At 35.3% G+C, this 17,374-nt stretch overlaps 1 protein-coding gene across 2 annotated transcripts; it reads left to right on the forward strand.

Moving 5' to 3' along the window:
* The first annotated feature begins 57 nt into the window (after positions 1–57).
* On the forward strand, positions 58–16,012 carry LOC127629296 (protein-tyrosine kinase 6-like). 2 transcript variants are annotated; one of them, XM_052106453.1, is made up of 8 exons: positions 58–496; positions 2,511–2,632; positions 2,846–3,006; positions 3,988–4,156; positions 6,277–6,435; positions 7,151–7,332; positions 15,301–15,454; positions 15,560–16,012. In XM_052106453.1, the coding sequence occupies exons 1-8, from the start codon at positions 102–104 to the stop codon at positions 15,748–15,750; spliced, it is 1,533 nt and encodes a 510-aa protein (XP_051962413.1). In that variant the 5' UTR covers positions 58–101; the 3' UTR covers positions 15,751–16,012. The 2 variants fall into 2 exon arrangements, with proteins under 2 accessions (XP_051962413.1, XP_051962414.1); XM_052106454.1 differs by lacking the exons at positions 15,301–15,454; positions 15,560–16,012 and adding an exon at positions 13,344–13,771.
* Positions 16,013–17,374: the final 1,362 nt, after the last annotated feature.

Here is a 17,374-nt window from a genome sequence, read left to right on the forward strand (position 1 = left end):
CTAAACTAAAAAACGCTCCGCGCGCTCTTTATATATCGGGATTCGGTACAGCAGGTGTCTACATCAGAGCTGAGCGCCGAGCACGCGGTCAATCTCATCACATGGGGGAATGTTTGAGGACAACTTGCCCATGTCTTCAGACAGTATGGGACAGAATATACGGAACCTCAAGGAACGACGGAGAAAAAGGTGACAGTGGCCGTATCGACGATGGTCCGAGTAGAGTTAACAGAGATACTGCCATTCGTTACGCGGAGCCACGAAACGCAATCCAACCACCTCAGAAAACTGACAATGCTATTTATACGGCTCTGTGGGACTTTGAGGCACGCGACGTCGAGGAGGTGTCGTTCAAAGCTGGTGATATGTTCCAAATTGTGAAACGTTCCAACGAATGGTGGACCGCGAGGAAAATAGACTCAAATGGCTGTGTTCTCGCGACCGGTTTTGTTCCGTACAATTACCTGGCGAGCGACAAGTCCATAGAGTCTCAACCGTGAGTGATAAACCAACCTTTTACCTTTTTGAAAAGTTTTTTATTTTGCTTTGCTTTTGTTGTAGTGTTGTCTTTTCTTTTTTGCTTTGCTTTGCTTTTGTTGGAGTGTTTTCTTTTCTTTTTTGTTTTGTTACATTTAGGGTTTTCTTTTTTGTTTCGTTTACTGTTTTCTTTTCTTATTAGTTTTGCTTTGTTTCATTTAGTGTTATTTTCCTTTTTTTGTTACGTTTAGTGTTTTCTTTTCTTTTTAGTTTTGCTTTGTTTCGTTTAGTGCTTTTTTGTTTTGTTTTTTGTTTAGTGTTTTCTTTTTTGTTTTGTTCAGTGTTTTCTTTTCTGTTTTGTTACGATTAGTGTTTTCTTTTTTCTTTCATTTAGTGTTTTCTTTTGTTTAATTTTGTTTCATTTAGTGTTCTTTTCCTTTTTTGTTATGTTTAGAGTTTTCTTTTTAGTTTTGCTTTGTTTCGTTTAGTGCTTTTTTGTTTTGTTTTTTGTTTAGTGTTTTCTTTTTTGTTTTGTTCAGTGTTTTCTTTTCTGTTTTGTTACGATTAGTGTTTTCTTTTTTCTTTCATTTAGTGTTTTCTTTTGTTTAATTTTGTTTCATTTAGTGTTCTTTTCCTTTTTTGTTATGTTTAGAGTTTTCTTTTTAGTTTTGCTTTGTTTCGTTTAGTGCTTTTTTGTTTTGTTTAGTGTTTTCTTTTTTGTTTTATGTTTAGTGTTTTCTTTTTCTTTCATTTAGTGTTTTCTTTTCTTTTGTTTAGTTTTGTTTCATTTAGTGTTCTTTTTTTTGTTTTGTTTTTTGTTTAGTGTTTTCTTTTCTGTTTTGTTTAGTGTTTTCTTTTTGTTTCGTTTAGTGTTCTTTTCTTTTTGTTTAGTTTTTGGTTTAGAGCTTTCTTTTCTGTTTTGTTTTGTTATGTTTAGTGTTTATTTTCTTTTTTGTTTCGTTTAGTGTTTCTTTTCTTGTTTCATTTAGTGTTTCTTTTTTGTTTTGTTTCGTTCTGTTTCTTTTTTGTTTCGTTTCGTTCAGTGTTTTCTTTTTTTGTTTCGTTTAGTGTTTCCTTTTTAGTGTTTCTTTGTTTTGTTTAGTGTTTTTTTTTTGGGGGGGGGGTTGTTCAGTGTTTTCTTTTCTGTTTTGTTACGGTTAGTGTTTTCTTTTTTTCTTTCATTTAGTGTTTTCTTTTGTTCAGTTTTGTTTCATTTCGGGTTCTTTTCCTTTTTTTGTTGTGTGTAGTTTTTTCTTTTTTGTTTTGTTTTGTTTTGTGTTTTATTTTCTGTTTTGTTTAGTGTTTTCTTTTTGTTTCGTTTAGTGTTCTTTTCTTTTTGTTTAGTTTTTGGTTTAGAGTTTTATTTTCTGTTTTGTTTTGTTATGTTTAGTGTTTATTTTCTTTTTTGTTTCGTTCAGTGTTCCCTTTTTGTTTGTTTTCATTTCCTCTTTTGAGCAGGTATCAACAATTATGTTCCAATAGATTCAGTCTCAAAATTTCCTCCCAAGCAAAGGTCCGAACAATCATAGGTTAAATTGTAAATTTTAAGCCATTCGAATGAATTTTGGAAATATTCATTGTAAATTTTAAAGTTTGCAACCAGATTTATACTATTATTTTGTAATTTCTTTTTTATATTATCTCATATTTTTCATAAATGTCATTCTATGTTCAAATTTAAAACCGTAATTACTTAACAGTCTTTTAGCTTTTGTAAAAAGTAATTATTGATCCTAGGTGCAGCATTATACATTCTGTGTAATACACCTTTTTCGTTGCATAGCTTATATGCTGCTTTAAATACAGAAATATATCCAGTGAGGGCCTGAGTAGCTACACTTGACAAAAAAAAAAAAGATGTGACTGACAGATTTTTATATGTGAAAGGAAAATATAATTGTTTAAAATATGGCATCATGGGAGGATCTCCTTTGGGTGCAGTAGTCTTTTCTTTTTTTAAACATCTATTTGTTGTCATTAATTGAATGAAAAAAGAATATATAAGATCACAGTGATTGTTCTATTTCTTTTAGGTGGTTTTTTGGGAAAATGGGCCGTGTTGAGGCTTTGAGTCACCTCATGTCCTCAAAAAATTATGATGGATCCTTCCTTGTGCGAATCAGTGAGTCTGACAACATGGGCCATGTACTCTCAGGTCGGTGTATTTACGTGATTTTTTTCTGAAAATAATTTAGATTGCAGATTTAGAAGTTTATTTAGTGTCCCCAAACATCTGAAACTATATGACAAGCAGACAGAAGTCCAGTCCTAATTGTTGAGGAATATCACATGTTCCAATTATTTCAGTCTGAAGGTCTAAATTCACTGTATGTCTTATCTTTTCTTCATCCTGAACCTTTTCTTTCAGTGAAGACACAGAACAAAGCAAAGCACTTCAAGATCTACCAGGCCAGTGATGGATTCTATATTGATCTGTCTCTTAAATTCTCCAGCGTATTACAGGTGGTAGAATACTATCAAATGTATCCACTGGCCTCTTTGGGCAGATTGAAGCGACCCTGCTTTCGGGTGAGATAGAGTCTGGCTCTCTCTCTCTCTCTCTCTCTCTCTCTCTCTCTCTCTCTCTCTCTCTCTCTTTCTTATGAGAATGTCCATTCGTTCTCATTCTTCTCTACTCTGCTTGTTGTCATCTTTCTCTTCTTGTCTCTTTCTCTTTCACTTCTGTAAACTGAGGAAGTGGTTTAAACAGTTGCTTCATTTTTATAAGAATGTCAGTTTCATTTTGAAATAGTATTGCCATTTGCATTAATTACAGTCAAGATTTGAATTATATCAAAGAAACAACTTTCTCACAATACTACAGCAAACATATAGTTAAGCAATATAAACGTCAGTCTCGTGACGAATACAACGCCGTAGTGGAAATTTTGTCCATCAAAACATTTATATTATACTAACCAAAGGTGTATATTTGGCTTGAACTTTGAGGGAGTTGATCATGGTCCATCAGAAGAAATTGTTCCAAAAGAAGCCAAAACATCAAGCACAACTCAACCTCTGCACTGTTTTTAGATTCCCATTAAACAGCTAATGGTTTTTCGGGTCGTGAACAAATCTTTATTATTATTATTATTATTATTAATCTTTTAAGTATACTTCCATTGTTACTGTTTTGGTTGTGAACAACTATGTGTTTGACACAGAAAATCTTTTCTTTTAATGGATTCAAAAGGCGTTCCTGGAATAAATAAAAATTCCCACTGCTATTTTGAATGCTGCGATTACAGAGAAGTAGAGTAATTCAAACTGTGAAACATCCCAGTGCTGTTATACTGTATATCAGCACTCTTGGAATGTCACTTGGCCAATCAGATTCGAGGACAGGAACTACAGTAACTGTTGTGTAATGCCTGAAATCTGATCATTAATTAAGAATCTTTATTTTAAAAAGTAAATGTGACACATATTTACAATTCCCATAAAGTAAAAAGCATGTGTATAATTTTACATCAACTTCCTGACACTCTTGACTCACCTTCCTGGCTGTAGAAAAAGCCTCAGCCACAGGATTTGTCACACTCCACGGCTGATGAGTGGGAGCTGCCTAAAGACGAATTTACCCTTGAAGAGAAGCTCGGCAGTGGCTTCTTTGCTGATGTTTACCGTGGCAAGTGGAAAAATCGCATCAACGTGGCCATCAAAATCCTCAAGAACAACGGTGAGCTTATAGAGGTGTATAATGGTGTTGCCTAGACCAGAGCTGAGATTAATTGACCAAATGAGTCACTTATGTCACAGAATGCAATTGTGGTTCAAGCTCTACAAGCATATGTGCCATAGATATGCTAGTAGAGCTTTACTGATTGTAATGCTGATTCTAACAGTAACAACAGTACATTTTAATTGAAAAGTACAATTTAGATACATTTCCAAGTGCACATTTAAGAAATATTCTGGGTTCAATACAAGTTAAGCTTAATTGACAGCATTCATGGCATAATGTTGATTACCACAAAAATTATTTACATTTGTTCCTCCTTTTCTTAAAAAAGCTGCTGCCATATTAGAACGAGTTCCTAACAAAACAGGCTTATAAAGTGAAATCATGCCTTTATCATATGAGGTTTTTGATGCCTCATAAAAAAAGTTATTGAAACCGAGAAAGCTGGCAAATACTTCAGCTGTCAGGAAATGAAACAGACATGCAATGAAATACTACACTGTTTTTTGAACCACCTTTTCCCAGGGGTGGTTGTCCAAGAAAAACCACTTCAAAAGCAATAAACTTAATACTCCTCACTAATAGAAATTCTAACCATGAACACAACCACCTGCTTTGCTTGCAGCCTCAGGAAATGAATACCTTAAATTTTTTACAACCAGCAATTTTGGAGCTGAACAGTATGTGAGTCATGCAGAATGGCAATGATCCTAAACACATTACACTAGTAAACTAGTAAAGTCAGCTGTGGTCTTTGTGTACACTGCACTGAATTACTGTACATGTAATGTGTATGACTTTATGTAATCTGCAGAACACAAACGAAGACTTTTAGAAGAATATTTCAGCTCAGTCCTCAGAATGCAAGTGAATGGGTACAACATTTTTAAGCTCCAAAAATCACATAAAGGCAGCATAAATGTAATCCATAAGACTCCAGTGATTAAACCCATGGCTTTAGAAGTGATATGATAGTTTTGGGTGAGAAGCATCAATATTTAAGTCCTGTTTTACTATAAATTCACCTCTCTGCCCAATAGATGGCGATATGCAACAAACAAAAGAAGATGTGAAAATGTGGGGATTGATGGTAAAAAAAAAAAAAATACTTAAATATTCCTCTGTTTCTCACCCACACCTATCATATCACTGGTGGCTCAGCGGTTAAGGCTCTAAGTTATTGACCAGAAGGTCGGGGGTTGAAGCACTAGAACCGCCAACATGCCACTGTTGGACCCTTGTCCCTATCTGCTCTAGGGGCACCGTATCATGGCTGACCCTGCGCTCTGACCCCAGCTTAGATGGGATACGCAAAAAAAATAAAATAATCATAATTTCACAGTATATGTGCAAATGTATGTGTGACAAAAATAAAGGCTGCTTCTTCAGAAGACATGTATGGATTACTTGTATTGTGAGGACCTACAGAGCTGAAATATTCTTGAAATATACTTGATTTATGTTCTGCAGAAGAAAGAAAGTCAAACACATCTGGGATGGCATGAGGGTGAGTTAATCATTAGACGATTACAATTTTTGGTTGAAGTGTACCTTTAACTCTTCTCGACTGTTAATATATTACATTCTTTAAGTATGCAGGTGTGTAGTATACATGCATTTCCAGACCTACAACATCCGGGAATGTGGGCATTGTCCTATGACTCGTATGTGTACAGTAGCTACTAAAAAAAAACAACCATAAAAGTAGTTTACTCTACAGTTGTTATATAGTGCAATTTAACCACGAAGAACAGCTTTCTTGGTCCCTGTGGCACTTACACTTATGGCTTCCCAACCTTTTCACCTACTGTTTCATGAATACTGAGGATTAAACCATCCTCATCATTTGATGTATTGCTTTTTGCATACTAAAGTATATAGCAGATAAGTATGCATATTCGGATGTTTCCTGCATTAAATATAGATTCTTCCTGAATATTACCTGTCATGCATTACCAACATATTTTAACCAATATTTTGAATAGTTTACACATCAGCAGAAGGTTGATTGCCAACCCTGAGACTCCTGCCTGCTTTACAATGACAGCCATATAACTGATTCAAAGTCTGTTATTGGAAATGTCATAGCCTGCATTTTCTGTCCCTTTCTGACACAGATTGTCTTGAGCAGAAAGAATTTCAGATGGAGGTGCAGATTATGAAGCGATTGCGTCACAGGCACCTGATTGCTCTCTTTGCCATCTGCACTTCTTCCACCCCATATTACATCATTACTGAACTCATGGAGAAAGGCAACCTGCTCAACTTCCTAAGAAGTCAGTCACTGTCCCATAAACTCTTATTTAAGGTGGTGTTTTCTGTGCTTCTAGCAGCACCAAATGGAATTCCAAAAGTAATGACTGCTTTGGAACGTTTTTCTGAGCGCTCCACCATCTTCCATCAGATGGATGAACAGAGAGTCCTGTCCCAAACTCATGCCATTGATTAACAAGACAAACAGAGCAATGTTTTCAATGTTTTGAGCACACCACAGAGCCACAGTGTGTACTCTTTTCAGGGAAATTAACCTATAAATGTATTTACACTTGGTTACTTCTTGCGATTTTGAGGATCGGATTGCTGATGTGAATACAAATGTGGTCAACTTTAAAAGACTGAAAGACGAGTTCTGACGTTAAATTATTCGTATTTATATCAATTCGGCTGAGACATTGATGTGGCCAAGTGTAAATTAATTGCGCTTATTTTTTTGGATTGCAATCCGATCTGTAAAAACTCATGATGTGACCAAGTGTAAACACAGACTTAGTTGACTCTCTATATTTAAATTGGATAAGAGCATGTATTTCAAGATAAAAAAAAAAATTACACACTTCACCTTTAAATTTTAGTGAATGTATTACACTATTATAAAAGCAATTTGTTTTATAACTTTTTACTTGTGTGTGAAAGTGTGTTTATTTTCTCACTTCCTCTCTCACTCTAAGTTTATCTCTGCTCTTTATATATCCTTCTCTCCCCAATATGCAGGTTCAGAGGGTGGGGCATTGGACCAGGTGTCTTTGATGGATATGGCAGCTCAAGTTGCGGATGGGATGGCATATCTAGAGGCTAATAACAGTATTCATAGAGACCTTGCTGCAAGAAATGTTCTAGTTGGAGAGGGATATACCTGTAAAGTGGCTGACTTTGGCTTAGCTCGAATCATTAAGGTGAGTTTTTCATCTACATTTCTGGATTTCATAAAACAAGTCATAAAAGCATAATGCTAAATACCAAATACGCCTTACAACTACTGATGGCCTGTTAAAAGAATTCAAGCTATGGCTTTCAAGTAACTTCCTAATCCAAAACGAAAATAAAACTGAAATTATTTTATTTGGGCCTAAGGAAAACGGTGTTGTTGACCTTGACCTTGGTTCTTTTGCCCCATATAAAACTCACTGCGCCAGAAACCTGGATGATCTGTTTGGTAATAATAAAACATTTGATAAACAGTTTAGTTTTAAAGTCATGCTTTTTTCATCTTTGCATTCTCCCTAAAATAAAAAATGTTTTATCCATGACTTTCAAACTGTTATTCGTGCTTTTGTAACATCTCGTTTAGATTATTGCATCTCGCTTTACTATGGTGTCTCTCAGACTTCCCTCTCTAATTTACAGCTGGTGCAAAACTTCTCACGGGAACTCGCAAGTATGAGCCAGTTCCTCCTATTTTAATAGCTATGCACTGGCTTCCTGTTAAGTACAGAATCGATTTTACACTTTTATTGTATGTTTACAAAGCCCTCAATAATTCTGTCCCTCAGTATCTGACCAATTTGTTCCATCCGTATATTCCCTCTAGAACTCTGAGATATTGCGATCTTGGTTTACTCTCTGTGCCTAGATCTAGACTTAAAAAAACGAGGTGATTGTGCCTTTGTGATCGCAGGTCCAAAACTCTGGAACAGTCTACCTCTTCATATCAGATTAGCCCCTTCTATTTCGGTCTTCAAGTCTGCTCTAAAGACATACTTATTCTTTCTGGCCTTCAATATTCCTTGATCATTATGAGCTGTTTTCTTTTATCATAGTATTTGTTATTTACTTTGTTGTATGTTTTATCTCCTGTAGTTATTATTTGTCTTTTTTGTGCAGCACTTTGGTTGTTTTAAATGTGCTTTATAAATAAATATTAAATTGAATTGAATAAAAAATGCTTTCTTATGCATACAGTTCGAAAAGTATACAGAAATTCGCCCTCTATCGTTATTGTCAAACTCCAACGTATTTAGCTAATTTTACTGTGGTGCAAGTGGTGTTCACCAAGCATTGTTCTCCAGTATGTGTCCAGCACAGAAAAAAAAAATTCATATACTGAGCAGGAAGGTCAGATTTTCAGAACAAGAGCATCTGGCTGGGAGTAAAATAATGTTTTTAAAGTATTTTCCAATAAACATGGATCTTTTCTCAAAGTGTAAAGGTATATGCCTATCACAGGATCCTTTTAAAGCTTGGAATTAATAGGGCTCTTGGGATTAATGGGTGTCTGCTGGCTCCTACGGACATCATGGTTTTTTGTCATATGTTAAATACTGAACTGCACAAAGAGTGATGTAACAATTATGTAGAGAATGCTTATAAAAAGGTAAGCATGTAATTACAACATTCACAAATACATTTTTAGGGAAGTTGCACTTCCTGTGGCACATAGTCAGCGGTTGTGTGTGGTACTTTGCGTTAGGCTCCTGTTTGTTGCTTGCACAGAATGTGTCATGCAATCACTTGCATGAGAAATTACACAACTAAGATGAGCACACCAAAAGAAGCTAAAAGTAAAAAATGAATCGCATAATTCTAGATTAATAATATACAGCTAACTATAGCACCACTAATAAAATAAAATAAACAGCCCGTACAGCCTACTGTACCTGTAAAGTTACATAATAGTTCAAGCTCCGCTTGTGTTCCTGCTAAACTAAAGTCTAAGAGCAGTGCAGATGTTAAGAGCTACTGTATGTGTGTCTCTTTACATGTATTTGTTTGGCATTACATATGTTAGCCAGCAGTTGGTGGCAAAATATCCTTTTTGTGTGTAATATGAGCTAGTTATGTGAAGTGAATCCACTTCAGCCAGTGTCTACATAAAACAAATCTTCGTGATCGCTTGTATTACTACTAAAGCTAGGGAAAAGCTTTAAATGGCTTTAAACTAACAACTTCAGCATTACGGCTCATCACAGCTGAGAGACACAACAGACTGATTAATTACACAATGGGTGCTGTATAAAATGACGGAGGACATTGTGGTTTCTATAGTGATCGACTCTTGCGCACCAGCTACCGCGAAATAGTCAGAAATACCCCATTTGGATGCCTTTTTCCACTGAGAAAGCTGATCATCAGAAAGCTGACAGCATCTCTGCTGGGGAGTGGCAACAGGCGATCGCACACGCTCCGTCTCTCTCTCTCTCTCCCTCACACACACACACACACTCACATCCATCCTTGTTTATCCAATAACTTGTTCGAAACAGCACAAGCCATGATACTATTTCTGAAGGGACATTTTTTAATTGCTAACGGAGGCTTGGACGCATCATTTGTTTTGAACCAGCAACAGAAAGTAGTTCCATGCTTAAATGTGTTTTTTATGACTGTACACAGTTTGTCCTAATTTTTTAAAATGTACTTGTTCATTGAACTGTTGTACTGTATATAAGCAATATCACACATGCAATCGTGTTATATGGCCCTACATCAGCACTGCTCACAGCAATCACAGTAGTGCTGATGTAGGGCCATATAACACTCTTGCTACTGTGATATTACTTAAATATATAATTTATATAATACTAGTATATTATTACTGGGGCTGCCAATCGATTGAAATGTTTTAATAAAGTTATATGCCGATTAATTGATCAAATTATTCACAATTAAACGCATGCATCAATATTTGCAACGAAAGTCCTCCAAATAAACATCATTAAAAATACAATGATTAAATCATTATTAATAATTATATTTAAATAATTTGAAATAAGATATTTATAATAAATATAATAATTCAGGTAATTGAATGTAAATGTAAAATGCTGTACATTATTGTGTAAGACGTGTGATTAGGCATTACAAAAAGTAGCTTAAGAAGGCAATATATTGTTTATTAAATATATTGCATTTTCTGAAAATTTTTGTGGAGATTGGGTTCTTAGGTTTTTTTTATTCTTGGGATTTCAGCAAGCATCCTCTAGCCCACTATTGTTCAGTCAGGACCTATTCCGTCAAATTAATACTGACTTGAGTACTTGATTGAATGCTTTATTGATTGCACACAATTTAAGCATCTGTTGGTGTTGGCAATATGGCTCTGTTCTGGGCATGGATGGAACAAGGAGAGCAGCAAATAAAAAAAAAAACCCAGGGGTAACAGAACAGATCCAGCAGAATTATTACAACAATAAACAATGTTTCTGACAGTGCAAGATGGTACAATTGTTCACTGATTAATAGATTGAATGTACACTTAAAATAAATTCTATACTGTATATCAGCTGGCATATCAAGAACAAGGGGCAATAACGCCTTGAAAATAGGAATTCCAAACTGGCAATCATTTGTAGTCTGAGAGCACAGAACAACAAGACAAATTTAGAGAAAACTTAAAGGCAAAGCTGTCATACGAGATGTGGAGCTGAAGATGGAGGAGGGTGATTAGTGAAGCTGGCATTCATGCAATAAAATGGCAGCTTAGAGGAAGGAATCAATGGAGGACGTACCGCTTTGATTGGAGTCTGAATTTGTATTGGTAGAGGTCTTGGTCAGCTGAGCTTATTTCAAGCTGACTAACATGACCTGCCTGAACTAACATGAACTGACACTATGCTTGGTCTATGTGGTTTGAAGTTCTCAAAAATTCACTAAAACAAGTTAAGAAACCACACCATTTAAAACAACACACACAAAAATAATCCAAATGTAGGGAAAATGGAGATTTAATCATTAATCAAGATTGAAGAAATGAATTGTAATTTTTAAATACATGTATTAAATCATGATTATTTACATGAGATGAAGACTCCAGCCACATCAGTAGTAAAGACTGGTCAATGGTAGTATACAATTTCAAGAACTATTTGTGGGTTTAAGGAAGTGACGTCTTTGTTTCTTGAACATTTTCTACTAGTTGTCATTCTCATTCAAAACAACAGTGGGAGGCGCTTTATTCGTAGTGACTTTAAAACGATTAACGTTAATAACATTAACACAATTGTCATAAAGTTTCATTTTTAAAATGAGGACCATGTTGTTCGGAGGCTGGATTCTCCCTGGATGCCTGGAGCTAAGGTAAATTAAAGTGGTTAGATCTCCAAAACCGCAGCCACAAATGGATGCATGAGTCTCAGCAGTGAAGCGAGGCAGCTGGATACACACAGTAATAACAACTGTTACGCTTCTTATTTCTGGATATTTATACCAACTAATTGTATGTTTGATGGGAACGCTGTTAGCAATTTCTGTTAATCGGCAGTATTTTACTGTATTATGAACAGTTTATTACTGTGGAGTGGTTGCACAGTATGCTACTGTATTTTAGAGTTGCATTATGGGTAACTATACTCTTGAGTGGTATTACAATACAGCATTTTTGGATTTACTTTAAATCCAAATAGTCAAACTGAGCGCGAACACAAAAAAAAAAAAAACTAACCAATGACAGGAGATTATTTTTTGTGCTGAAAAGGCAGAGAGAGAGAAAAACCAAGAATGCAATTGGAGTTTGTTGATATATTTCTGATATTTAATTATCATATATAATATTTTTTCATCACTTTTATTTATAGTTCTTTAAAAAAATCTTTACGTAATCGATTATTTAGTGTTTAAGGGGTTCTCGCACTGCTTTTTAGGCTTCCCATCAGCCTCAGGCTTCACTGTGTGACCACCAGAGAGCGGATACATTTTTTTAACGTAATCTCTTTAAACTTCAACATCCAGAAGTTTAAATTTTTGTCAACCAGTATTTGTGGGAAATTAACAGCAAGGATTCCATGGTTCTTGTGAAGCACTTTTGGAACGGCTCAAAAAGGTGAGTGTTGTTGAGGCAATTTTACATTTTTAATGGGTTTGTAGTTTTACGTGTTTTCCCCTCATGTAAACTTCACCGTAATTTAGTTACTAGATAGTTAGGTAGTGGAGATTTGATTTTGAATTACCATGTAATCTTAATATTTGATAGCCTACACATGTATTATGTGTTTGCTGGGCTTAATGCTAACAAAATTATGCAAAATGCATGTCTGCGAGCATTGTTGTCTTTTTCTGGAGACCATATGTGCTTTTAGTAGGTTTGCAAAGGGGCACAACTTGGCTTCAGGTTTTTGTGTAATATGCTATGCCAGAATCCCTGTGTATGTTCACAACGGCTGCGTCAAAAACAATCTCAAAATTCTGGCTTCTGATCAGGGCTCTAGCAAGGACTTCTGCGCCCCTGATAGTATATTGGTCTGGGCCCCTTTCATTTAAAATAAAAACAAATACTCTTTGAAATTTGTTTGCCACCTTTTACCCCATTAGCTATGGCCCTGCTTCTGATGCTGTATGTGAAGGAAGGGTGAAAATAAGGTGCTTTTCAAACTGTTCTGAGACCATTTTCCTTGAGCGTCCCCTTCATTTAAAACACACTGTCGGTTAAGACATTAACAGATCAGGCAGCGAGTCACCTGCCCAACACTTTCAAATGCAGCCACTATCGTTTATCCAAAGTATGCGGTAATGGAAATAGTTTTCAAAATGCAAATGTATTATTGTGGACGTGGTCTAATTTGACAGGCTTTCTGTGTTTCGGTACATATGTGACATAATTAATATCTGAATGTTCACCATCATTCAGAAGTTTACGAAGTTTACATCCTATTAAATTCATATATGCTCTCCAGAGAGAGAGATTTAGAGATTGAGAAAGAGAGAAATATATAGAGAGGGAGGGAGGGAGAAGAACTTGCTCTTCGGCTCGCGGATGCTCTAGCTGTCTTGTCAGTACAATGGCAGTTGACTTCATGCTGATTGTGCGTCAAATTCCAGGTTTGAAGTGATAGGTTCTCTTTGTGTGATTAACAGAATCAAATAATATAAATATATTGTAGTTTATTAGTTTGAAGCGACATTAGGGAGAAATGTTGAAAAGAAAATGGTCATGTATTGTAGAATATTTATTTATTTATAATTTATTTCAAAGGTTCATTGTGCGGATCAATCCAGACTCCAGGTGCTCCAGAAGTGGCAAGAAGTTGCAAATGAAGAAACTCTAGCCTGAATGCTCGTGTTGCTTCCTCCAACCATCAGGGAGTTTGTTGATTTGAGTTTGCAAAATTATTAATCTACCACAAGAGAGTATGTTTTGCTCTTGAGAGTTTATGTAAGAAAGTATTTGAAGTGAACGTCTGCATTTATTCAGGAGTGCTAAAAAATTTGCACAAAGTTGAAATGTTATTGCAAGAAGGAAAATGCTTGCACACCTGTGAATTAGGTTCATTATTAGTATGGACTTGCAGAAGTGTTACAGTAATTTAAGCTCTAATTGAAACTGAAAGGAGTGGGAATGTAGTTAATTATGATAACTGATGATTTGATTTCAATTTGAAGATCTATTGCACAATAAATTTATTGAAGTCACATTTTGTTGTCATTTTTATTTATTCACTGGCATTGTTAAGTACTGCAGTTCTATAATGCATATATATTGTATTCCATTAAATTAACTGGAGAAAGTGACCAGCCAATTACTGTAAAATTTGCAGTGTAACAGTATCTATTCACTGTATAACAGTACAATACTGGTGCAAGAAAACAGCAAAATACTGTTAATTTCACTCTGTAACAGTATATTGCTGTTACTACAATTTATGTGAAGTTGGATGGTGTAAATCCTTTTACAGTAAAATTAATCCAATTACAGTAAGTTACTGGCGAACTGCTGCCAGTAAATTACTGTAATTTCTAGGACATTTTTTACAATGTAGAACTCTTAAAGTGACGATAGATCGCTCCCATTATAATGAATGAAGCTCAACAAGTAATTTACTATTACATTAAGTCATTTAGAAGACATTTTATCCAAAACTACTGACAAATTAGGAACAAAAACAGACATCCTTACCTTGTCCGCAGATAGCTTCATTTAAGAGCTTCATTGATTATAGGAGCGATCCAATTTTCCCGATCTCTCCGCTGAGGAAAAAATTTTGAAACAAAATTTTAACAATACAGTTGCAATGTACCTCTCGCATGGATGCTCAGTATCAACAACACGTCTGGATAAGTCACCTCAGGTAAACGTTTATGTTCTTTGAGAAAACATGTAAACTCAGTGCCTTATTTAAAGGATATGTTAATGATACAAATAATGCTTCAGAGTCATAGCGTTCAACATCTTTTGTTGTTGTTTACATCCTTGAAATGGTCTATAAAAGCTGTTTTATTTTACGTGGAGGGGGTCCCCTCATGGGGGCAGCCATGTTAGTATCACATGACCAGCCTAACACTGCTCTCTTATGCCATCTTCACGTGCTATCGTAATTATTGTAAATACGAGTTTTCTTCTCGGAAGTTGTACATGAACGACCCTTCAAGTCATAATTACAACTGGACCAAGATGAATTATCAGAGATAATTTTGATACCCCAGTTTCCAAGATGGGAGGAGTCATAAACTTTCAACATGGCGGAGGAGAGTACAGTTTCTGCAGTCAATTATAGGTTTAATTATAGTAAGCTTTGCTGGTCTTATATTTCTTTCTTTTGTGAGACTGTGAGTCTATGCTGTCAGAGTCTGGGTCACCGGCACAATCTCTCTCTCTCTCTCTTTTCTTTCTCTCTCTAATGACAAAAATTGTGTCCTGATGTCTCCTCAGCTGCTATTTAGTCTCTTTCATTTTCCCTTTTCCCTCACCTCATCAAACCTAGTTTACATTACAAGTAATTTTGATAATTGGAGAGGTAGTGATATTTTAATATTTAGCTCTTTCATTTGTTATAGCTTTAGGTAGTGGGAGATCCACTTATGTGATTAAATTTTGGCCAAGCAGAACCTCCATCTTTTTCAGGTTTATATGGATGTGTAAAATATATCTTCCTCTCTCCTAATTGTCACAGTACATTTTTGAACTTTTATTCTATGTCTTCATTCATGTATAGGAGCCTTTTTATATATCTGATGAGAGGAAAATACCATATAAGTGGACCGCACCTGAAGCTATCAGTCATGGCTGTTTCTCAAATAAATCTGATGTCTGGTCATTTGGGATTCTCCTGTATGAAATTCTCACCTACGGAGGAATACCTTATCCAGGTCAAGTTTCATGATGTTTATTAATATATGTACTATGTTTTTGGAAGATAAATGGAGAGATCCAGGTTAAATATTTAATGTATTATCTACTTTGTTATACTGTAGGTTTGTCATCAAATGAGGTATTCATTCATATCACGGAACACCACTATAGAATGCCTGCCCCATCCAAATGTCCACAGGTCATTTATGATATCATGCTATCTTGCTGGAGTGCACAGACAGAAGACCGTCCAACTTTTAAGGACCTGAAGCAAAACCTTGAAGTAATAAGCCACTACAATGAATTGGACTGATTCTGCTGGTTGATTTTCAGACATTGTGAATGGACCACTTCAGGATAACTTGGAACAAAGACCATGGAACTATTCCTAAATATATATCAAAGAATCATCTTTGATAAGTAGATTTATATGTGTAAGAGATGCTTTTTAAACAGTATTGAAGGTGTGTCCATCTATGTTGGGCACTTATTAGCTGATTTTCTTAATTATTTGGTCCAATTCATCTATTTTTTTTTTTAAATAAAATATTAGTTTTGTAATAAAATAATATGTTGGCACAAATATATTTCTGTCTACAAAACTAATTTAAAACATTTAAGCATATGCCTAGAGATCAAAATATTTTTAAGATCATGAGAAACATTTCAGTCAAGTGCCCCCAGACTTTTGTACAGCAGTATATATATATATATATATACACACACACACACACACACACACACACAGATGGCCGGTTTCGGAAGGAAATTGGTAATTTAATTCACCAAAGTGGCATTCAACTGATCACAGAGTATATTCAGGACTTTACTGATGTAAAAATACAGATCAAATCTAGACATGTGCCATTTCCAGCAGCCAACTCTTCAACACCTTATTCTTGAGTAATCAAGCTAAATTGCTAATTTGGTACTAGAAAGCTATTTGGTTTGTTAAACTAAGCATAACATTCTCTTTGTGTTTGTTTTTGAGTATACAATAGACTGGCATGACTTAAGGTCGATATTACATCAAAAATGGCAAAAAAGAAACGTTTTTTTTCTAGAAACTCGTCAGTCAATCATTGTTTTGAGGAATGAAGGCTATACAATGCTTGAAATTGCCAAAAAACTGAAGATTTGATACAAATGTGTACAATACAGTCTTCAAAGACAAAGGACAATTGGCTCTAACAAGGACAGAAAGAGATGTGGAAGGCCACATGTACAACTAAACAAGAGGATAAGTACATCAGAGTCTCTAGTTTGAGAAATAGACACCTCACATCAAGTCAAGTGGTTTTTATTATCGTTCAACCATATACAGTTAGTACAGTACACAGCGAAATGAGACATCATTCCTCCAGGAACATGGTGCTACATAAAAACAACATAGGACAAACACAGAACCACATGAGACTAAATAAAATGTCTACATAATATTCCTAAATAAAGTGCACATGTAAACGTGTGCACAAAAGTACGGGACAGTACAATAAATTACTAAAAGGTACAGGACAATATGCACAGTGAGAGACAGTGCAGCGCTGACCAGTACACATTTGTAGTTGAGTAGTGCAAAACTATAACACTTTCTAAAATGCTAAATGTAAAGATAACATACTATGAAATAGTGTTCTATGGACATAGCAGTTACTGAGGTAGCAGCCAGGTATACAGTGACAATGAATTAAGTGCAACTCTGGACAAGTGCAAAAGTTGGATGGTGTACACCTGTGTGTGTGTGTGTGCGTGTTTTTGTGATTTACGAGCACAATTTTGTAAGTTACAAATTAGTAATTACAAGGGTATTATGCTATAAATGTGATTTATGGGGACATTTCTAGTGTCCCCATAATTCAAATCGCTTAAAAATCATACTAAACAATGTTTTATTGAAAATGTAAAAATGCAGAAAGTTTTCTGTGAGGGTTAGGTTT

Source organism: Xyrauchen texanus, chromosome 35, assembly GCF_025860055.1.
Source record: "Xyrauchen texanus isolate HMW12.3.18 chromosome 35, RBS_HiC_50CHRs, whole genome shotgun sequence".
Taxonomy (NCBI): domain Eukaryota; kingdom Metazoa; phylum Chordata; class Actinopteri; order Cypriniformes; family Catostomidae; genus Xyrauchen; species Xyrauchen texanus.

Coding starts and splice junctions, on each gene's coding strand:
- LOC127629296 (XM_052106453.1), top strand. CDS start 102: ATGGGGGAATGTTTGAGGACAACTTGCCCATGTCTTCAGACAGTATGG. Junction 2,633..2,845: donor CATGGGCCATGTACTCTCAG/GTCGGTGTATTT, acceptor CTTTTCTTTCAG/TGAAGACACAGAACAAAGCA. Junction 6,436..7,150: donor CCTGCTCAACTTCCTAAGAA/GTCAGTCACTGT, acceptor CCCAATATGCAG/GTTCAGAGGGTGGGGCATTG.